This window comes from Plenodomus lingam, assembly GCF_022343315.1.
Source record: "Plenodomus lingam strain CAN1 chromosome Unknown contig_8, whole genome shotgun sequence".
NCBI classification, from domain to species: domain Eukaryota; kingdom Fungi; phylum Ascomycota; class Dothideomycetes; order Pleosporales; family Leptosphaeriaceae; genus Plenodomus; species Plenodomus lingam.
The window spans coordinates 942,835-965,974 of NW_027093972.1; the positions used below are offsets into that span (position 1 = coordinate 942,835).

Consider the following 23,140-nt stretch of genomic DNA (forward strand, 5'->3'; position numbering starts at 1 on the left):
ATAATCTATCTCCTAAATTATTCCTAACCTTAGTAATCTAAAATTTAACAGTTATAAGCCTAGTTTGCGCTTTACCTTATTAAAGATTGTCCTATCTATTTAAGCGTATTATTTAACTTAGACACTAAGCTAGCAAAGCTTTACTCTTTCTTTATACTATTTCTTAAGTAAAAAGCTTACTTATTACTCTTCTACTATAAGCAACTAAATCCTAAAGGGGGATATCCTACTTACTAGATTAACTAACTGGCCTACCTAGTATATTTAATTTAGATACCATGCCCTAACTAAAGGGATCTAGGTAGAGGTAGACCCTAAGGCTCTAGATACTAAAAACCACTTTAAGAATAAACCTATTAAGCCCAATATGCCAACAGATATCGCGCTATCTAATATAACAAGCAAGCAGTATAAACTCTAAATAGCTTAGTACTAAGCCTACTTATTAGATTAGGCATTAAAGTTATTAGTAATCTAGAACCTCTTTATATAGGTTAATAATATAGTAGATTAAGGGATCCTTACCCTAGCCTATATAGAGCTTATTAATTAAGGAAGAGTAACCTTCTAAGCACTTATCTAAGTGCTCTACAATACCCTAGCGCTAACTAACTTAAGCGCTGTAATACTAGCAAGATTATAGTACAAAGCTTATCTTGCTAAGGCAAAGATAAGTAGCTAAGATACTAATTACTAGTAGAAGGAGTAGATAATCTTATATACGTAAGCTAAGGTATACAACATACCTAATATTAAAGGATAGCTTATAGTATAGGATTATCTTAAAGCTCTATCTACTAGGATCTTACTAGATTAGGGTTAAAATATATTTTAAAGGATTATTAAAAAGTTAGTAATAGGAGAGCTAACTTATAACCTCCTACAGGTTACTAAGATCTATTTATTACTTCTTTAAGAGAATAATATAAGATTAAGCTCTAAGGGTCCTAGAGTGTTTATAATAATAGGAGCTCTACCTTCTAATTAACTAAAGAAGGAGTCTTTATACCTATGTAGTAGATCTTACCTATAGAAACCTCTTAAATATAAAAATATTATTAAAGCTTAGACTAATATAGGTAATAAGCTTACTACTACTTAATAATTAGAGATTAAGAAAAAGATTAATAGGAACCTAAAATTTAAAGAGTTAAGAAAAGCTCTAATTAAGTCCTATCCTATTAATTAAGATTATGGTAGTAAGGTAAGCGCGATTACCTATCTAGGCAGTATCTAGGCGGCACTAATTAACCCTATGTTAATAGCAGAGAAAACAAACAGGATCTATTTAACTATAGACTTTAAAGCTTACGCTCTATTAAAGAGCACTATCTTTAACAATAGGGGTGCAGTGCACCTAGTTAATAATATAAGCTACCTAGAAGAAAGCTTATTTAGATTAGTTAAATATAAGACAGTTAAAGCAGGAACTTAAGCTTTTCTAATCTTAGGTAGAGGGATAAGAGTGATCCCTAATACTCTTAATAGACCAAGAGGTCCAAAAACAGAAGATTTAGTGCTCACTAATGTAGTATTAGTAGAAGGTTTTTATATAAATATTATATTAGAAGCTTAATTACTTAAAGCAGGAGTTTAGTTCCTTAGGCTAGATACTACCTTATAGTTTAGATTATTAGAAAAGAGCGTTATATTAGCTAAGTTACTCTACAAGTTTAACTTAACTTTCCTAGAATATAAGCCCTCTACTCCTTATCTAATAATCTAAAGCATAGTGCCTAAATAACCCTAGCAATCCTAGACAACTTACCTAAGATATAATAGTAAGGAGCTTTAGCACTAATAATTAGGCTATTTAGGACCTAAGGCGCTTAAAGCTCTAGTTAAGTTAGCTATAAATATTAGGATTAAAGGAACTCCTAGGAGCAAATATAAGCACTACGCTATTACATATACCTAATAGGTTATATTAAGATAACTAAGGGAAAGATTACTACGTCTATACTACTAGGTATTATAGGATCTATTTAACATGCTAAAAGGTATAGCACACAAGTAATAGATCTTAGTATTAAAGTGCGACTACTTAGGAAAGCTTTATACCTATCTACTACAAGCTAAAAACCTTAATAAGATTATATAGGTGTTTAAAAATTTTAAGAGCTTAATACTTAACTAATATAAGCTTAGTATAGTTAAGATTATATAAGATAATAACGTTATAACGCTCCCTTAGTATAGCAAATCTTGCTTTTAGATCTAGGTAGCTAATAATAGTATTAAAATTAAGAGCTTACCTGTATATACCTATAAACCTAATAGAGGAGTAGAAAGAGTAGGGTAGGAGATTATAATAAAATTAATTAAAATAAGGATTAGTGCTAACCTACTAATAAAGCTCTAGCCTAAAATTATTAAAGCAGCAACTTAGCTCTATAATATAAGCCTGTCCTATGCTTATAATATAATATTACCTAACAAAGTGCTAGATTATTAGTTTACTAGATACTTTAGGTAGTAGTAACTAGAGTAGATAAGGGAGGCAACTACTAATCTCTGCCCTAATTAGAGCGGAATATACGCCTATGGCTATTAAGCTTACCCCCTTAACTAAGATTAAGTAGCTAGGCGTTATAAGAGGGTTTTTAAGGTGAACCCTTAGGGTTATATTAGATATCTAGTAGGATATAGAGCATCTAATATATATAGGATATAGATCCCCTTGCTTAATTAGATTATTATAACGTAGAACGTTACCTTTAATAAGGATCTTTTTTATAAAGAGAAAGATCTAGAGTAGCTTTAATAGTTAGAGGCTTAAAAGATAGTTAATATTATTAGCAAAGATAAGATCTATAATATAGGAGAAGTATATAAAGAGCTTAATATCTTTAATTAGCTTTATATTATAGCAGAGTAATATAAGGAGTCTAGTAAGCAAGGAGGACTAAACCTAGTGTAGGAGCTAGGGGGTAGAGTAGAGCTAGAGGAGGTAGATAATTAGGCTAGCTAGCCTAGTAATTCACAACCCCCTAAGCAGACACCTCTAGCGTAGGTACTAAGTATAGCTAGCTTAGCATAAAGGATCTATATAAAGTCCCCTAAGTTAATAGGGCTCTAAACTCCTAAACTAATACTAGAACTAAACTTTAGTATAGGAGATAAAGGATCTATATAGGTTATAGATTAGGGTCTTACTACCTAAGATAGTAGTAATCTAACTTACTTTAACGCTATAATAAGTAGCTCCTAGGAAAGACCTAGAGGGAAGAGTGCTATTAGTAGGTCACTCTATAAGAGCACAGAGATAGGTAAGGGCACCCTATCTAGCTCTTATAGGGGTAGTAAGCAGAGCTCCTACCTACCTACTTTAGGACTAGATTCTATATCTCCTATAGATCCCTTATAAGCGGCACCTAGAGCTCCTAGAAGAAGTAGAAAACTATAAGTTAAAGGACTGCCACTAACGCGTGTTAGTAAGCAAGCTAGGGGATAAGACCCTAATAAACTACTAGGAGGATCTACAAGTGTAGGGATATATATAGTAATAGATCTATTAGATATAGATCTAATTAGAAATCCCTTGTATAATCTTTTAGTATATCCTAAACTAAATACTATAATCTACACTATAATTATAGTAGTAGTAGGGAGTAAATCTCCTAAAAACCCTAAAAGAAATACGCACTAGGACGCTCTACAAAAAGAGCTAAAATAATAGAAGGATCTCTATAACTACTAAATAGGATAGTAATTTAGAGACGTAGTATATAAAGAAATTAATACTCTACTAAAAGCTAGTACCTAGAAGGAGATTAATAGGCTAACTATAGGAGAGTATCTACTCCTACTTAAATAGGTGTTTATATATAAGCTTAATTAGGATAGTTACCTAATTAAGTGTAAAGTAAGGATAGTAGTAAGAGGAGATCTATAGCTTACTAACTTAATTTATTTAACCTACGCAGCTACCCTAGTAGCTTAAACCTTTAGGACTATAATAGCTATTAGAGCTAAGTTTAACCTTAAGATATATTAATATAATATTGTTAGAGCTTTCCTTAACACCTTAAGGGATTAACACCCTATAGTTATCTGCAAGCTACCTAAAGGATATTAAATACCTAGGAAGTGTGTTAAGCTTAAACAAGCTCTATATAGATTAAAAGACTTACTATTATTATAGTATAATAAGCTCTTAACTACACTCTAAGAAAATAAGCTTACTACTTCTAAAGAGGAGCTATGCCTATTCTTTAATAGAGATCGCAGTATCTTGTTAATATTCTATGTGGACAATATCCTATTGCTCTATTACTAAAACTACGCAAGCTAAGCTTACAAGGTTATCTAAGCTCTAAAGCAAAGATATACTATAGAAGAGAAGGGACCTGTAAGCTAGTTTCTAGGGGTAAGAGTAATCTAGGATAGAAAGAGATAGATAATAACGCTTATTTATAATAAATATATTAACAAGATTATAAAGAAATTTAATCTAGTAGAGATAGGAAAATTCCCTACTATACTACTATTAAGTAAAGATATTAAAAAGAGCACTAGAGAAGCCACTAAAAAGGAGATTAAGGACTATTAGGAGCGCGTTAGATTAATCCTTTATACCTTAATTATAGTGCGCCCTAATATTGCCTATATAGCCTCCTAGCTCTCCTAATACCTTACTAACCTATCTAAATAACACTTTAATGCGGTTAATTAAGTAATTGTCTATCTATACTAAACTTAATACTAATTAATCTAATATAGGAATAGGGATCCTAATAAGCTTATAATATATAGTAATGCGTTATTTACTAATAATATTAATACTTAGTAATTATTATATAGATACCTAATTACGCTCTTTAGAGGACCTATTATTTAGAAGGTAGCTTAATAATTAACTATTACTACTTTAACTACTAAGGTAGAGCTCCTTACGCTTAAGCAAGTAAGTAAAGAAGTAATAGCGTTAAAATATTTTTTAACTAAAATATACCTTACTTTAGATACTACCTAGATAATTAATTATAATAATTAATAAACTATTAGGTTAGTAGTAGGTAATAATAAAAGGATTACTACTAAGCTACGCTATATAGATATTTAAAACATATAGCTTAGGTAAGAGTATATAAAGGGATCTTTCTATATTACCTACCTACTTACTAGTAATATACTAGCTAATAGGCTTACTAAAAACCTAATAGTATAATAATTTATAAGGTTTAGGGAGCACCTAAAGTTATATAATAGTAGAGTATATATTATATAGCGTTAATTAAAGTAAGGTAGTATATAAGATCTATTAATATATAATATAAAAATAACTAACTATAGTCTACCTCTTTATTATTAACTAGGTAGCTTCCCTAAGGAGCTCTATTACGCGCGTAAAGCGTGCCTTAGAGTCTATAGGGAGCTACCTAGGTTGCCCTACCCTAGGATCTATAGGGGGAACCTTAGAGGAGCTAGAGTCCTTATTTTCTAATAAGGAGCTCTAGGCGCCCTTAGCTATAGAAGTAGCCTTACGCGCAAGCTTAGTAGTAGTAGTAGTAGCTTTTACTAGCTCCTACTGTTTAGCCTTGCTCTCCTTAAGGAGCACTAAGACCCTTTACTTCTTATCCTTAAGAAGGTCTTAGCTCTTACTTACCTACTTCCTTACTAGGAAGGATAGCGTAGAATATTAGGCAAGCTTAGGGCTATTAGTTAGTTTATTAGTATAAGATCTTACTAAATATTATAAAGGAAAAATTCTTATATAGATTATATATATTAGGATATAGCTATACCTAGAGGAGCACTACTAGTACTAAGTCCCCCTACTAGAAGAGTTATAGCACTTACTATTAGACTTATTAAAGAGCGCTAAGCATAGATAATTTAGATAAGTTTTAGCATAATAAATACTAGGCTCTCTATAGTAGGAGGATCTTAGGGTCTCCTTAGGAGCTAGAGAGGGAGTAGGCGTAGGAGCAGGGGCCTTAGGCAGGGTCTAGGGGGGAGCAGGAGCTAGAGTTAGAGCTAGAGTAGTAAGAGCTAGAGCAGGAGCGCCTTACCTTAGCTTTGTAATCTTAGCTATAGTAGTAGTAGCTATACGCTTAGCTGCTATACACTCTATAATAGCCTTACGCTTAGTAGTAGCACGCTCTTCTTTAGTAGTAGTAGCTTTAGCAACTATAGCTTTAGCTACGTAGGAGGTAATAAGGGTAGCGTAGGTAGAGTAAGCGTAAGTAGCAGGTTTTAACTTTAACTAAGATATAGGTTAGTAGGGATATAAGTATAGTTTAGATCTTTAGGGTTATATAATCTTATAACTTAAGCTATAGTAAAAGATTATAGTTAGGTAGATAAAGTTATAGAGCTTTATCTAGATAATATCTACGCGCGTAAGTGTAGGCTAAATAAGGAAGGCGTGCTAGTTAGTATCTAAAGGGTAAGCTAATTTAACCCTTTAGATATACAACACTCTAATTAGCTATACTACCTACTAACTATAAGCGTAACTATAATAATAAAAGATCTACCTACACCTAGGGGGTGTGTTATAGGAGGGATATTAACTAGATTATAGAGTATCTTAATCCTAATTAATCCTAATTAATCCTAGTTAATACCCCTGTATAACCCACTATCTAATTAACTGCTAGCTTACTACTAAGTGCCTAATAAAAAGTAGGAGCTCTAGTAAGGAAGGTTTACTAATTATTTACCTTCTAGTAAGGGTAGCTAAAGCTCTATATATATAAGTCCAATCGTAGTAGATATAAATCTAATAATCTATCTCCTAAATTATTCCTAACCTTAGTAATCCAAAATTTAATAGTAATATATTAGTAATATATTATAAACACGTTATTCTTTATATATATCTAGTAGTAGTATCTTAATCCTTATACTAAGCCTAGTGTGTAAAGATAAGAAGAAAGGATAGAGATAGTAGGGTATTATAGCTTAAAACTATAGTAGGCTATAAATAGTATAGCGTGTGAAAAATTTTCACTTTATATAGAATATATCTATAACACTTTCTAAACACGTTTACGCACTATAAGCTCTCTCTCTACCTCTTTAACTACTACTTCTTGCTATTATAGGTGTAGAAGTGCCTCTTTCTACTTAAGTTCCTATTCTCTCCTCTTTAAGTTAAACTCTACCTACTCTTACTTTCTTTTAAACTCTTCTTATTCTTGTGTTAGTCTACTAGGTAGATAAAGTAGGGGACTAGAGGGTATTAGTAGAGGGCTTAATAGAAGGGGCAGTAAACTAGAGTCTCTATATAAACGTGTTAGCAATATATTAATAATATATTTATTTAAATTTTATATCTATATCTCCCCTTATAAGGGGGATAACCCTGCATGCGTTCTTATAGGACTAGGAAGTCTAGCAAGTAACTAGGTATAATATAGACTTAGAGTTAACCTCCTCTTTCTTAGTATCTTAACGTGTCTAGATAAATTAGATATAGTAAGGAATTCTTTATCCTTATTAGAAATCTCTTAGTCTATTACCTTATTTTTCTACTTTAAGAATATATTAGCAACGTGTTTAAAACGCGTTCTACGTAGTCTTACTTAGCTCTTAGCCTATATTATTATTATACCTCTAGCTTATTAAGAGTGTATTACAATCTATATATTAGCTACTATACCTATCTCTTATTATATACTTATCTATATCTTACTTATCTATCTTAATTACCCTTTATATAATATATTAGCAATATATCTATAATATATTTAATATACTTATATCCTTACCCCCTATATTAAGGGTAGTTTTGTGCTAGTATAATAACCCTTTAATCTAGCCTATTTAGTAGTATTTAATATAGTTTCTAGTAAGTCCTATATAGCTTTAGGAAGATTACTATAACTCTAAATAAGCCTAGCTATAATAATTATATGCCTCTTATACTTTACCTAGTTCTTAATAGCTTTAAGTCTTTCTTTACCTTTTAATATATTAGCAACGCGTTAAGAATATATTCTAGCTTAGCCCTACTTTTAATTAGATTATAGAGTTTATAGTACTTAGTTTAGGTCTCTATATTAAGTAGTAACTATAGCTACCCCTATAGTAAGTCTATTATATAAGGGGATAATAGGTAAGTATAGTATATACTTCTTATAAAATAAACTTAATAGAAGCGCTAGTAGTTTATTAACTACTACTACTATATATAATATTAGGGATCTATAAGGCTAAGATAGCGCCTAAAGCCTGTAATATATTAGGAACATATTACTAACACGTTTCTAAAGCTACTAACTAGCTATTTGCTTACTATCTATATTAATAGTTACACTATAAAATCCTTCTATATAGAGATAGAACTACCTTATAGGCTAGCTACTACGCTTAGCTATAAGAGAAAAGAAGTAGGTAAATATAATCTTATATATCTTTAACTTCTTAGAGTCTATAATAATTTAACTAAGGGTAATAACTAGAATATATTAGTAACGTGTTCTTAACGTGTTAATATAAGTATTACTCTTTCTATAATCCTATAAGAAGATAGTAAAGAGCACCTTACTCTATCTACCTGTAAGCCTCTTAAAGGATATATCTATCTAAAATATTTTCTATTTTAGCAAGATCTTTGCCTACTTATTAAAGAAGTATATAATAATAGTTCTAATAGGAGAGGAAGTAATATACTAGATATATGCCTACTAGGGTGTAAGAATATATTTAGAACGCGTTTATAATATATTAACCTACTATAGTTAGTTCCTAATAGTTTAATTTCTACTTAAATATTACACCCTTAATATCCCTACTAAATAGAAAGCAAGCAAGCTTCTAACGTGTAATAAGCTAGGCTATTTTATCCTTATTTATAAAAGCCTTATTAAAGCCTACTATTAATATATAGCCCTTACTCTTTAAATATAAGAAAGGCTAGGTAGACTTAAGGAAATTAGCTAAACGTGTTAGTAACATATTACTAATATATTTATCTAGCTACTTATAGTATAAGGTTTATAGGGTAAGCTATAGATATAGAATATTAATATAGGCCTTAAGAGCTACTTATATTAGGATAAATAGAGGTAGAGGGGTATATAAATAAGTTCCTATAGTAATAAGAAGGAAATATAGGAGTTGCTAAAGGTTATCTAGGATAATAATATAGTATTCTACTATATACTTATTATACCTCTATATCTTTCCCTGCCTATATAGGTAATCCACACCTAAACCTATTACTAATATATTTATAATATATTCTAAAAGCACTTACTATATATTTTTATATTACTTATCTATAGACTAATTATATTATATATAGTAGATAATAATTATAGTAAGCTATATAAAAAGAGCTATTAGAGGTATTCTAAATTAATATTATCTATAACCTAGTATATATAGTAGCGTTTAGTATATAGACTTAAGTAGTACGCTTTATATCTAATAAACTACTTATATTACCTAGCTAGCAGCTATAACTTATTAGTAACACGTTTAGAACACGTTTAATAAGAATATATACCTAGTTCTATTATTGTCCTATATATAGCTTGCATATAGGCGTTATAGGCCTATAGAGACCCCTCTTATTAGACCTACGTCTAAGGGTAATATATAGCCTAGATACTTTATTATAATATATTATAAATATATTAAGAAGCTATTATACCTAGTTACTTTCTTCTTCCCTATACTTAAAGTTTCCTATAGTAATATACTCTAGATTTCTTATAAATCTATATACTCTTTTAGTATAATTTTATTATATATATATAAGTATAGGTTATCTTAAAGATATTTATAGTACTTTATTCCTATATACTTATATTTCTATCTACACCTATATATATTTAGGTAAGGACTAAATATTAGTTAGTTAGAGGAAATAGCTAACTTAGAATATTAGAACTATAATATATTTAGAATATATTAAGAATATATTTATAGTATCTTATATTAAGTGCCTGCTTTAGTATAGCCTTCTTAGATATTAGTTCCCTAAATATAAGTTAAGTAAGGCGTATATAGTATATATAGCCTTTCTCTAGGCTTATAGGATACTATAGAATAGTAAAGAGCTATATAATAGTCTTAGCCTTAAGGGTGTTACCCTTACTATTTCCCCTAAATAAATAGATATAATCCTATATTAATATATTATAAATATATTCTTAATATATTTGCAAATAGAATAAACCCTTAGAATAGGTGTTAGAGACTAAATATCCTCCTCTATAGTATCTTCTTTAATTATAATAGTCTTAACTAGATTACTAAGGGTAAAGTCTAGTTTAAGATTAAGCACCTCTAGCTTATTAAGTACTAAATTATAGAGGAAGAATAAGTTATCTATAAGATAGATATTAAAGAATATAATATATTATAAATATATTGTAAATATATTTCTGTATAATTAATATTATATATATAAAATAAGTGTACTAGGCTATAGACCCCTGCATAGTAGGGTCTAGTTAATCTACAGATTACGACTTTGCGTTAGTCTATGGACGGACCCATTTTTCCTATGGTCAGTTGACATGCTGCCTCGTATGATGCAAAGCGCCGTGTCGTAAGATGATGTTGACATGGGGGGGATGATGTCATCTCTAGAAAAGGCCATGATATCTATGGTATACCCTATGTAGTGTACACTGAAACCAATTTGTACGAAGTAGCTTGACTGCACAATGAGCGTCAGATGTGTGCTGAATACACATGAACAAAGCGTGCAGCTAATGCTTATTTATGTCAATTTCCGACTTGATACATGGAGCTCATCAAACGAGCGCAACACATTCAACGCTCGAATACACTACCCGATCAGGTAATTCTAGATGACTCCGCGATGTGAGGCTCAGTGAACACGCTCATAATATATGAGCGAACATGAGTCATTTGCACTAGCAAAAGGGTCTGCGCCACGCCTTCCGCAGACCAGGACGACCTGTGCATCAGTATACTCTACTGTACGATAACAGTATCCCCATCTGTATATAGCGACGATCGTTTCAGCAATGGACAGTGGAATCTTGCAAGCCTTTGGAAGAAATCACTAATGGTCCGTGCACAAAGACATAGGTACCGGTAGCCGAGGCAGTAGCTTCCCACCATTGGCCCTTCACTGCTATCCACTCTGCAATCACTATTGCATTTTCATCTGTGTTTATCTTTATTTCAATGTCTTCCATCAATATCGTACTGATTGTCTCGTCCAACTTGTCTTGTTTCGCATTTCTCAGAAGGCATAAGTGTAATCGTCTAGAAATCACCTTCGAACCTTGATTCAGTCGCTACCGATACCATCGCGATGTTCGAACCAGCCTGACGTGATAATCAAAAACATTTGCTCTTCTAGAGTACTTTGCGAAGAGGAACGAGCCGGACACAGTGGCAGCTAGCACACGGGTAGATGTAGACCCACTTTGCTCTGCGATTTTGGCAATCTCAAATTAGAGTGCTATCATGCCTCAAGTTCTTTGGGGGACCTAGTATACCCCAGAGAAGTCGACGTACTCATCAATCGTCAAATTGGACTGCCGTACAGTCTTTGGTTAGTCAGAAGAAACATCTCTAGGTTGACTAATCTGCAGCTTCTAAGCCCGAATCTTTTGACTTGTAGCTTATCATATACAGATTGGGGCGGAATCTAGTACAGCGTCTCGAGCGCTTTCCTGTCAGTCAGCAGAATACTCTTATCACGCCCTGTCATTTGGATAGCCTCCTTATCCTCAAAAGAGTTGGTCTCTTCTGTATCCCTTCGCGTGCCTGGCTCAGCGGAAACATTGGATTGCCTCAACATACAATGCACCTCTCATTGGTGAAAACGCTCGGAAGAAGAACCGGCAAATCCCAGACAGCATAAAAGGAGACGCGCCAGGAACGGGTGCAGACAATGCACCAGCGCCCCACGACAACCCGTGGAAGCCGTTTGCTGATCGACACGATAGCAATTGCTGACATCACATACTGTAGCTGTATGAGGCAGAATATATCGGGTCAATCCTTGTGGAGTTGTCAGTGTTTGACCCAAACTACGGGGACAATATCAGCTTGCTTTTGCATTGCCGAATAAGGAACGCTCGGCCCTCCATGGCTTCTGAACTCAATAATGGCTTTTTATTAGATGGAGAATTTTACCTGTTCCGCACTCATTGCGAAAGCTCGAGAAGTCGTGACTATCTTGTTGTGCTTGATCGATGCGTCTTCGACACATCGCGTTCTATCATGATATACGGCAGTGATGGAAAGAGTGATTTGTAAGTCACAAGATATACTCCTCTGTTCATTCGCACAAACTATCGGCTCAAGCAAGCGCCCTTTAGGTAGGCAAAACACCACCAGGAAGTCGTATGAATAGAAGGGCGAGTCATTGTACCGGTAATGCCTACCAGTACCCTGGACGTTTCAAACCCCCATCCCTATCAACCCATCACATCATTTCCCACCCCTCGGACAGTCACAGCCAAGCCGGGAGACGGAGAAGGATCACATCGCATTTATATCGTTATCATGGCCTTTTGACAACATTCTGAGCACATTCGCTGTCAAAATCCTGGAGTTTGGATGTATGACCGATGAGTGACGTAGAGATAGCGTCTTCACGTGCACGACATGCACAACGCAGAGGCTGTACGCACCAGCCTACTGTGCCACAGCGGTGATGCTATTGGATTGGGAGACGCATTCGAGCTTCTGGCGTATTACCTGTTGGGAGAGGGACAGAACGGTCGTTGCGGGTCTTTCTTGTTTTTGCAAGAGGGGCGCCATTTGCTGTCGGGTGAGGTGGTGACGACGGTGACGACGGTGACGACAATGACAAGGTGACTAAAGGTACTACGGTAGGGTAAGTGTAGGTAAACGATTGTGCTCTCGAGCTTGTGTCTCCCGTCTATATAACACAATCAGAATTCTCTGGTTGATTTTTCTTTTTGTTGCAAACCTCTCATCATCTGCGAATTCTTGTCTCTCCAATTGCGATCACAACAACACCAACAAACACCACTCTACCAGCAACTCCACCATCAATGGCGCGTCACCATCAGCCCATCGATGGCCCTGCCGTCGACTACAACCACCCCATCCCCGACAAGCGCGACCAGACTGGTCTCCTCACCCGCTTCGTCCCCAACAGCCTCAAGAACACATCCTTCTACCGCTTGTTGCTGCGCGCCACTCGACTTCTCCAATTCCTCTCCTCAGTCATCTCCCTCGGCATCTTCTCCTCGCGCGTATACAAAGTCTACCGCCTCGTCAACAGCATCAAAACCCGCCGCGGCATCAACAGTTCCATGGGCGCAGTCGAAGGCATCCTCGCCGCCGCCGTCCTCCACACGCTCATCACCACCCTCCTGTCTTGCATCAAGAAGTCCGCCAACCCGGGCGGCCGCACACTACGCTGGATCTGGGTACTCCTCGACCTACTCTTCGTCGGGGCCTTCATCGCCGTCGCCGTCCTCACTCGTCCCAATGGCGGTCTTGCTGGCGCGAGACACTGCTACAGTCCCCGTCGTCTGAGCGGTAACAATTCTAGCACCATCACTGGCGAGAACAATTCACAGGACGACTCTTGCAATTTGCCATGGGGAACGTTCATTTTGGCTATTATTAGCACGCTTCTTCATGCTATTACTGCTGCGTTTCATGAGATTAAGGATCATCACCGCAGGCACACGCTTGATCACGAAAAGGCGTTTCAGCAGCAGCAGCACAATGCGACTGCCTCACCGTTCGTTGCTGACGGTGCTCGCTATTAGCACAACCAGCAATCGGTGCATTCAAGTAGGTAATGGAAGGAGCATCACGACGGAATGAGCCTGGAGCACGGGAGTTTTGGTTTATACCCGCCTCACCTTGATCAGGCATTGAGCATTGAGATGTGGGCATATATAGTTACATCTTTGGTCGCAATCTACAATAATCATCAATTCATGACATGTCACGGGTCTCTGGCGATTCAATAAGTGATATTGTATTATCTCCAGCCAGATTGGGTTAACTTGTGCGACGGTGAAGGTGAAGGTGAAGATGGGGCAATGGGAGATACGCGCACTTCAGTATTGAAGATGTGCGAGTGCTGAAGAGACCCGTGAGGTGAAATGCATGGGGCGGCAGCATCAGTGAGGAAAGAGGCGCTCACACTACGGTAAAAAATTGTTTACTGTAGAATGGTACGCTAGGGGTTTACTATATAGGTGTAAACTAACCTTATGTATACCTGTAAATAGGTTTAAAGTGGTAGTTTACTTTTATTATAGGTGGTTTAAATTAAGTATAAAAAGTAGTTTTATATCTATTATACGCTATAATACCTAACTAAGACTAAAAGGGGTAGAAAAGATTAGCTTCACGCTATACGCACATATAACATAATAATATGTTATAATATTTTTACTAATAGGAGGTGGTGATAATAGAGGGGGTGATAATAGAGGTGGTGATAGAGGTGGTGATAGAGGTGGTAGTAGAGGTGGTAAAGAAGATTAAAGAAAGGAGGGGTAAAATACTTAAATAGTTAGTAGGAAACTAGTTATTACTAATACTAGTAGATTAATAGAAGTAGAAATAAAAGTAGTTTACTTTTGTGGAATACATAGTATAATAAACCCTATTTAGGTTTACTTCTTCTACCTAAACCACTTCTTGGTCTACTTTAGATAAATATGGCTACTGTAAACCGGTTTTGTACTGTAGTGTCAGTAGAAGCACCAGGTTAATTTTCAGGGCTATTTACTTTAGGATTTCAGATAGTTCATGACCATATCTTACAGGGTTGTCATACATGTGCAATACATAAGCCGTGGTCACCATTCTCGCCGGTGACTAGGTCTCATATGAGCTAATAACACACAATTCGCGAACGGTCCTTTCTGCTACCAAAATTTCAGATTTTTCTCGTACCAGTATTTCCAACTCTTTTGCCTCTCCTCTTCCAGTCTCCTGGCCTGCTCCTGCCTTTCGTACTCTTCTCTTTGCTTCCGCCGTGCTTCCTTTTTTGCTTCTATTGTTGCTCGCTTCTTCTCCATAAGCTCCTGTGCTTGCTTTATACCAGCCTTTTCCTTTGACCGATAGTATTGGCAGACTTGATACGACACGACGGACACACCACACCAGGTTGCTACAGCCCAATTCGAGGCTAGGTACACGGGCTCTGCACTACAGTTAGACTCCGTCTGGCCATTCAAGTGTCTTTTGATGGCATACTTCCTAAGATAGCTGCCAAACTCCCTCCCGCAAAACCGGCCGCTATGCCTTGCAGTTGACTGTCTCGTACGCATGGCCGCTTGTGAAAGTTGAGGTAGTATTCCGATCCCAGGCTTCGCACCACATCGACATATGTAAGTTCACCATCCGATATCTTTTCACCACCTGCAGTGTGTGCTGTGCCTCCAGGCATGACATTTGCAGGCGCTCGCGGCGCTGCGGGTTGTGCGTTGACATCGACGGTCTGCCTTGTGTCGTCGGCCATGGTGTTGTGAGTGGTGGACTGGGAGGAAATGTTGGGTAGGTGGTCGCTACTCAATTCGGATCGAGAACATGCAATACAAATCGTTGTATCGTGTAGTCTCGAATCGCGATGTGGGATTGATTGGTGCACAGCAGGAAGTTAGTGGCCGTCCACTCTTAGTTCTTGGTGGTGTGGAAAAGGCCCGAAAAATATCCATGATGGGATCATGGATTCTGCTTGCACGCGCCACATCCGTGTGGCTTGACCCTCCATTTAACCAACTAGGAATAGCGCAAAACGCGAAGCGCGTCGCGTCCGCCATGTCCGTGTATTTGCAGATCGACCCTTCGATGCTGCACACGTCCACTTTCACTGAATACTGTCGCCCGCCCACTGTCGATACCCCCGTTCCTTGCTCCGTTCAATTGCTTAAATGATACCCTGAATTGTATATTATAGCATTTAATACCTCACTCCTCGTCCTTTTCAGTCTCGAACTCAACCCGTCCAACACCCTCACACACGATGCCGCCACGACGGGCAGGTCAGCCCTTCCGCCGGGTAGGAAAGCTGGGCAACACATCATATGGCCCACGGAAACCAAAGACAGTGGATGCCTCCTCATTACGTAGTGGGGAAGGAACATCACAGAACGAGAAACTCGAAGCCACACGCCTAGCAAACCGTATCGATGAGTCCATGGGCTTTGCGCGCTTTGAGTCTGGGAAGAAGAAGGTGGGATGGCTCGTCAACATGCACTCGACTGCGCTAGAAGACGAGAATGTACCTGGAGGCAGAGCCGGTGTGGACTTCTACTTTATCGGCGAGGAGGGCGACACATTCAAGGCGACCCTGGAATACGACCCATATTTCTTACTGGCTGTAAAGAAGGGAAGAGAACAAGAAGTAGAGGAATTCTGCCGAAGATCCTATGAAGGCTTGATTAAGAATATAAAACGTGTCGAGAAGGAGGATTTGAGCATGCCAAATCATCTTACGGGATACCGAAGAACGTTCCTGCAGTTGTCATTCGCAAACGTCAATGATCTCCTAGCTGTAAGGAAAGTGGTTACTCCAGTGATTGAAAAGAACAAGAAAAATATCAATGCTATGGATACCTACGCAGAAGTCGCCAGGTAAGGAATTGCTCATCACAGCATACAGAGCGCTCAAGCTAATCAAGCGCAGCGGGAATGTTGGCATGGACTTTTTCGATAATGACGATTACGAACATGAGAAACGATTTACGACCACAGTTGACGCCAGCGATTTTATTGTAGACATACGGGAGTACGACGTGCCCTATCACGTGCGAGTGGCCATCGACAAAGATGTGCGAATTGGAAACTGGTATACAGTCGAAGCGAAGCACGGTATCATTACCATCACCTGTATAGAGGATCGGCTTACGCCTGCGGACCCTGTTGTTATGGCCTACGACATCGAAACTACAAAACTACCCCTGAAGTTTCCAGACGCTGTCATCGATCAGATTATGATGATTTCCTATATGATTGACGGGCAGGGTTTCTTGATCACGAATCGCGAGATTGTGTCGGAAGATATCGCAGATTTTGAATACACGCCGAAACCGGAATACCAGGGGCCGTTCATGATTTTCAACGAGCCAGACGAGAAGGCTGTGATTGAGCGGTTCTTCGAACACATCAAAGAAGCTCAACCAACAGTCATGGTAACCTACAACGGAGACTTCTTCGATTGGCCATTTGTGGAAGCACGAGCTAGTGTTTTGGGCATCGACATGTACCGAGAAATTGGTTTCAAGAAGAACAGCGAGGACATCTATCAATCGAACTACTGTGCACACATGGACGCTTTCTCATGGGTCAGCCGTGACAGTTACCTCCCACAAGGAAGTCGTGGTCTGAAAGCGGTTACAATGGCTAAGCTCGGATATGATCCCGATGAGCTGGACCCTGAACTGATGACACCATACGCTGCTGAACGACCTCAGACACTCGCAGAATATTCAGTCTCTGATGCTGTTGCAACCTACTATCTGTACATGAAATATGTGCATCCATTTATTTTCGCTCTGTGCAAGATTCTTCCGCTGGGACCAGACGATGCGCTGCGAAAGGGTACCGGTACTCTTTGCGAAATGCTGTTGATGGTTCAGGCTTACCAGAAAGGCATTGTCCTGCCCAACAAGCATCAGGCACCGAAAGAAGCTTTCTGGGAAGGACATTTGCTGGAGTCTGAGACTTACGTCGGTGGTCACGTCGAAGCGCTCGAAGCAGGCGTTTTCCGAAGCGACATTCCATACAACTTCGCTGTCGATCCTACTGCCATTGATGAACTACTTCGTGACCTCGACGCCGCGCTGAAGTTCAGCATTGAAGTTGAAGAGAAGAAGAAGCTGGAGGATGTTACCAACTACGACGAGATCAAAGCTGAGATTGTTGAGAAACTATTACAGCTTAAAGCCACTCCGAATCGGAGCGAACGACCATTGATCTACCATTTGGACGTCGCATCGATGTATCCCAACATCATGACCACGAATAGACTGCAGCCCGATTCTATGATCAAGGAGGCGAACTGTGCCGCCTGCGACTTCAATCGCCCGGGCAAAACTTGCGATCGCCGAATGCCATGGGCTTGGAGAGGAGAGTATTTGCCAGCCAAGCGGGACGAATACAACATGGTTCGCAACGCCTTAGAAAATGAGAAGTTTCCTGGCAAGTATCCGAACTCGCCAATGCGAACATTTCAACAGTTGTCAGAAGATGAACAAGCCGAGAAAGTGAGGAAGCGTTTGACCGATTACTCCAAAAAGATCTACCACAAGGTTCACGACGCTACCACCATTGAGCGCGAAGCCATCATTTGCCAGCGCGAGAACCCATTCTACGTTGACACTGTCAGTGGTTTCCGTGACCGTCGGTATGACTTCAAGGGCAAGCAGAAGGTGTGGAAGGGCAAGACTGAGGCGCTGAAATCTGCTGGTGCCTCCGCAACGGAGATTGAGAACGCAAAGAAGATGATTGTCCTCTTTGACTCTATGCAATTGGCCCACAAAGTCATTCTCAACTCTTTCTACGGATACGTTATGCGAAAGGGTTCCCGATGGTACTCTCTCGAGATGGCTGGCGTGACATGCTTGACAGGCGCGCGCATTATTCAACTGGCTCGATCGCTGGTAGAACGAATCGGACGGCCTCTAGAGCTGGATACCGATGGTATCTGGGCAATCTTGCCTGCCACATTTCCAGAGAACTTTGCGTTCAAGCTCAACAACGGAAAGAAGCTGGCAATCTCCTATCCTTGTACCATGTTGAACCATTTGGTACACGCGCAGTACACGAACCATCAATACGAAACTCTTGTAGACCCGCAGACATTCCGGTACGAGAAGCACAGCGACAACTCTATCTTTTTCGAAGTCGACGGACCGTACAAGGCCATGATTTTGCCTACATCAAAGGAAGAGGACAAGAATTTGAAGAAGCGTTATGCAGTCTTCAATCACGATGGCAGCCTGGCTGAACTGAAGGGGTTTGAAGTAAAGCGACGTGGTGAGTTGAAGCTCATCAAGAATTTTCAGTCTCAAATTTTCAAATTCTTCTTGGAAGGCACGACACTGGAAGAAACTTATGGAGCAGTCGCAAAGGTTGCGAATCGATGGCTCGACATTCTGGACACTCGTGGAGCCAACCTTGCAGATGAAGAACTTATTGATCTCATTGTCGAGAACAAAAGCATGGCAAAGACGTTGGAGGAGTATGGAGCGCAGAAGTCGACAGCTATCACAACTGCAAAACGTCTTGCTGAGTTCTTGGGTGAGCAAATGGTGAAGGACAAGGGCCTGAATTGCAAATACATTATCTCGAAGACGCCAAGGAACGCTCCCGTCACGGAACGCGCCGTTCCAATGTCCATCTTTTCCGCCGAAGAGTCCGTAAAGCGCTATTTCCTCAGGAAATGGTTGAAGGAGGATCCTGGAGAAATGGACATTCGCGCTGTCCTGGACTGGGACTACTACCGCGAGCGTTTGGCATCTGTAATTCAGAAGCTCATAACCATCCCGGCAGCGTATCAGAAAGTACGCAACCCCGTCCCTCGGGTGCCGCATCCAGAATGGCTGGACCGCCGAATTCGACAGAAAGAAGACAAGCTCCAACAAGTGAAGATGACGGACATGTTCAGCAAGAAGGTCCTCACAAACAGTGATGCCAACATTGCAAACAACAAAATCTCTGGTGATCTTGAAGACTTTGGCGTTACAAAGCTTACTCAGACTCAAGCGCAGGTAAAGAAGGGCATCGTCACCAAGATGGTCGCAAAGCGAAAAGAGCCGGAACCAGCGGTGCCTGTCCAGACTGACCCGTATGCCGCATTGCCCAAAGTCATGCCGTCCATCAACAGTGACTACCCTGGCTGGTTGGTGTATCAGAAGCAGAAGTGGAAGATTCAAAAACAAGCAAGGAAACGCAGACGTCAGCTATTCGGTGAGAAGCAAGTCGATGCTTCTGACGCCATCGGAACATTCTTCCGGAACCAAGCTGAGCTGCTCTTCATCAGCACATGGCAGCTTGTCCAGCTGCGGCCGACAGAGACGCCAGGGGAAGTAAGAGCTTTCGTCTTGATTGACAAGAAAATTCATACACTCAAGATAATCGTGCCACGGCAACTGTATCTCAACTTGCGAAGCGAAGATCTTCCAGACGTCTCAATCACCGGCTGCTCGGTCGAAAAGGTCGTCAACCACACACTGCCAAATGGCCACCCTTCCATTCACCTTTTCAAGCTGGAAATGCCTGAGGCAACATACGTACACGAGTCAGAAAGCATATCCGCTTTACTCAACCATCCCAGTGTCGAAGGTTTGTACGAAAGGCAGGTGCCTCTTAATATCCGAGCGATTCTCGAGCTAGGTAGCACATGCACATTCGATGAGTCCCAAAAGGGTGTTCTTGGCAAGGGTCTGGAGCAAGGTTTCGGCCTCTCAGCGTTGCGAAAGGTCCCTACCAAACAGCCCTATCTCGCAGACGCACCGTTCAACTACCTCTACTTGTACCATGTCAGTAGCGGGGATCGGAACATCTATGCCATCTTTTCGACATCTAAAAGTGATGCGCATATCATCATCCAGAATAAGTCAAAAGACTCCCAGGGGATGCCGAACGTAGATCGTATCTACAGTGATGCCTTACAGCGACGTCTGGATGAGAACGAGGGCGGCCCGTGGCAGACCACGATTGAATATCAGGACAACATCCATTTCAAGACCACCATGGTGACAACACGGCGCAAGGCTCTGCTCGAGATTGGCGACATCATCAAAAGGATGAAGGCAGATGAGGGTCGGCCCACCATTGTGGTAATGCAATCACCCAACCAAGCTCTGCTCACGCACGATATCCCAATCATGAAGGATCTTCCCATCCTGCCGCTTCAGGCAGATGAGACCGACAAGCAGCTACCTCCATTGGGATGGCAATCTTTTATCGCAAAGCGACTTGTCGGTCACTACCTCGATTTGGGCTCGTGGGTAACGCATCTCCTGGAGCTCGCTCGTTACGGCGATATCCCGCTCTGCAATCTCGAAAGCAATGATCCACGGTTCCTCATCGACGTCGCGTACGCGCGGCGACTGCAGAAAGATCGTGTTATTCTATGGTGGTCTGGGCAAGCTAAGCCAGATCATGCTGGATATGAGAAAGATGACATCTTTGCGCCGCTGGAGACGGTGGAGATGCCTTCGATCAATAATTCTGGCACCTACTCGTCTGTCTGCATCGATATTAATTTGCGCAACCTCGCTATCAATACCATTCTATCATCCTCGTTGATCAACGAGCTTGAGGGCGCGGACTCCGTATCGTTCAATCCTGCTGCCCCGTCGTATGATTCCGCAGGCGATGGAACAAGCACCATCTACTCAGATAATGCGTTTGCAAGCGCCGGTATCACAGTTCTGCGCGAGATGGTAAAGGCTTGGTGGTTCGAAGCTGTACAGGCGGGCCACGGCTTCAGCATGGCAGATGTCATGGTCCAACATCTCGTGCGGTGGGTCAGCAGTCCTGGCTCCTTCCTCTACGATAGGTCTTTGCACTACTATGTGCAGATAATGTCCAAGAAGACGCTACAGCAATTGATGACAGACTTCAAACGTGTGGGCTCGCATATTGTATTCGCCAGCCCCAATCGCCTCTTGCTTCAGACTACAAAAGCGGAAGTTGGCAACGCCTACGCCTATAGCCAGTACATTATCAAGACCATCAAGGCTAAACCACTTTTCCAGTTCATGGAACTTGATATCAAAGAATACTGGGATTATCTCGTGTGGTACGACGAATTCAACTACGGCGGCAAAGGTTGCAGCGAAGTCGATGAAGAGGAAAACCAAACTATCAACAACATCATGTGCTGGCAACTCGCACAGTTTCTTCCACCAACCCTCCAACCAGTCTTCAACGACTGGGTCATCGAGTTCATAGAGCTCATGCACGCACGGAAACGTCCAGCCGTGACAGACCCCAGCTCCACGCCCCGTGTTACGCAAATCCCCCTTCGCCCTCTCACCATCGACCCCTACGAGCAAACCCAGATCCTGCCCAAAACCTTCACCAAACCGCTCTTCAAGCAAATCTCCACGCTCCTGCGCCGCCAACACGCCGAGATTCTCCACCCAGAGCTGGCGGGCGACTACGAGTTCCCCAAACTTCCGGGTTCGCATCTCAAGCTGTCGAACCCCGTGTTGCAACTGGTGAAGAGCATCATGCAAGTCCTCAGCCTAGACCGCGCCATTACTCTAGAAGCTCGTCTGCTTCGCAAAGAACTTCTTGCCCTCTTTGATATCCGCGAATTCAGCGCCGAAGCTACCTTTCAGAACCCCAGCGCCACGCTCGTCGTGCGCGGCCTGATCTGCGATGACTGTACGTGCTCGCGCGACTTGGATCTCTGCCGCGATGCCTCGCTCTTGCCACCTGTGCTGGACAACGGAGGTGCGGATACAGCGCCGCCGCCGCCGCCGAAATGGAAGTGTGACAATTGCGACGCGAGTTATGACAAGTTGCGGATTGAAGAGCACTTGGCCAGCGAGGTGCAGAAGGTTGTACTAGAGTGGTGCACACAAGATTTGAAGTGTAGCAAGTGTAAACGGCTCAGGAGTAACGAGTTTATGGAGCATTGTGCCTGTGCGGGCGAGTGGGTGGGGACGAAGAGCAAGGCTGATGTCAAGAAGAGATTACTGGTGTATCAGAATGTGAGCGGGTTTTATGGGTTGAGGATGTTGGAGGCGGTTGTACAGGAATGTTTGGATGGCCTGTAGATGCATGGGATGGGGTACGTCTGGTAGACGTAGCCAGTGTCAAAGATGGAGATTGAGCAGTTGAGTTGGCTTAGACTGTACGGCAGGCTACTGGACGTCCGCTGTAGGAAGGTCGCGCGGATTGTCATGGCGTTATTGCGATGCTTCTTCGGTTCGGCGTCATCTGTATGTTTTGGAGCATGGGTTTGTCATGGCATTTGCACTAAGCATATGGGGTGTGTAGGGTCAAGAAGCGGGGTTGCTTGTCCTTTTGGTAGGAGAGTACCTTTTGAGGTAATGAGGTACATAGTCGATGTGAGTCCATAGTCGATGTGAGTCCATAGTCTAAACAAACACTGTGGATACTTTCTGAAATCAGCACCTGCTACTAGAGTACACGTCCACAACACCGACCTCCTTCGCAACGAACAACATTTTCTCCAAGAACAGGAGTTCCAACGCGCCCGGCTTCTTTGCCC

General features: G+C 40.5%; 5 protein-coding genes across 5 annotated transcripts; 4 read left to right on the top strand and 1 right to left on the bottom strand.

The window, feature by feature from the left end:
* Positions 1 to 11,913: 11,913 nt before the first annotated feature.
* On the top strand, positions 11,914 to 12,523 carry IAQ61_010379 (uncharacterized protein; the record flags this gene model as incomplete). The annotated part of the gene is made up of 2 exons (XM_066098763.1): positions 11,914 to 12,190; positions 12,333 to 12,523. Coding segments are annotated over 2 exons (468 nt in total), but the record flags the coding sequence as incomplete, so codon positions are not given.
* A 442-nt stretch (positions 12,524 to 12,965) lies between these two features.
* On the top strand, positions 12,966 to 13,694 carry IAQ61_010380 (uncharacterized protein; the record flags this gene model as incomplete). Its single annotated transcript, XM_003841714.1, has 1 exon — positions 12,966 to 13,694. One exon carries the CDS (start codon positions 12,966 to 12,968, stop codon positions 13,692 to 13,694), a length of 729 nt encoding a protein of 242 aa, XP_003841762.1.
* Positions 13,695 to 14,521: 827 nt separating this feature from the next.
* On the bottom strand, positions 14,522 to 15,601 carry IAQ61_010381 (uncharacterized protein). The gene is made up of 2 exons (XM_003841715.2): positions 15,142 to 15,601; positions 14,522 to 15,088 (listed from the first exon to the last, which is right to left on the bottom strand). The coding sequence occupies exons 1-2, from the start codon at positions 15,404 to 15,406 to the stop codon at positions 14,811 to 14,813; spliced, it is 543 nt and encodes a 180-aa protein (XP_003841763.1). The 5' UTR covers positions 15,407 to 15,601; the 3' UTR covers positions 14,522 to 14,810.
* A 309-nt stretch (positions 15,602 to 15,910) lies between these two features.
* POL2_1 (DNA polymerase epsilon catalytic subunit) lies at positions 15,911 to 16,525 on the top strand (the record flags this gene model as incomplete). Its single annotated transcript, XM_066098764.1, has 1 exon — positions 15,911 to 16,525. One exon carries the CDS (start codon positions 15,911 to 15,913, stop codon positions 16,523 to 16,525), a length of 615 nt encoding a protein of 204 aa, XP_065951309.1.
* Positions 16,526 to 16,586: 61 nt separating this feature from the next.
* On the top strand, positions 16,587 to 22,682 carry POL2_2 (DNA polymerase epsilon catalytic subunit; the record flags this gene model as incomplete). The annotated part of the gene is made up of 1 exon (XM_003841716.2): positions 16,587 to 22,682. One exon carries the CDS (start codon positions 16,587 to 16,589, stop codon positions 22,680 to 22,682), a length of 6,096 nt encoding a protein of 2,031 aa, XP_003841764.2.
* Positions 22,683 to 23,140: the final 458 nt, after the last annotated feature.

What these genes read in the sequence shown, in the direction of transcription:
- IAQ61_010381 (XM_003841715.2), bottom strand. Translation starts at nt 15,406, where the DNA reads ATGGCCGACGACACAAGGCAGACCGTCGATGTCAACGCACAACCCGCA. An exon ending in TTTGGCAGCTATCTTAGGAA is followed by an intron (nt 15,089 to 15,141) that starts GTATGCCATCAA and finishes ACTGTAGTGCAG; the next exon opens with AGCCCGTGTACCTAGCCTCG.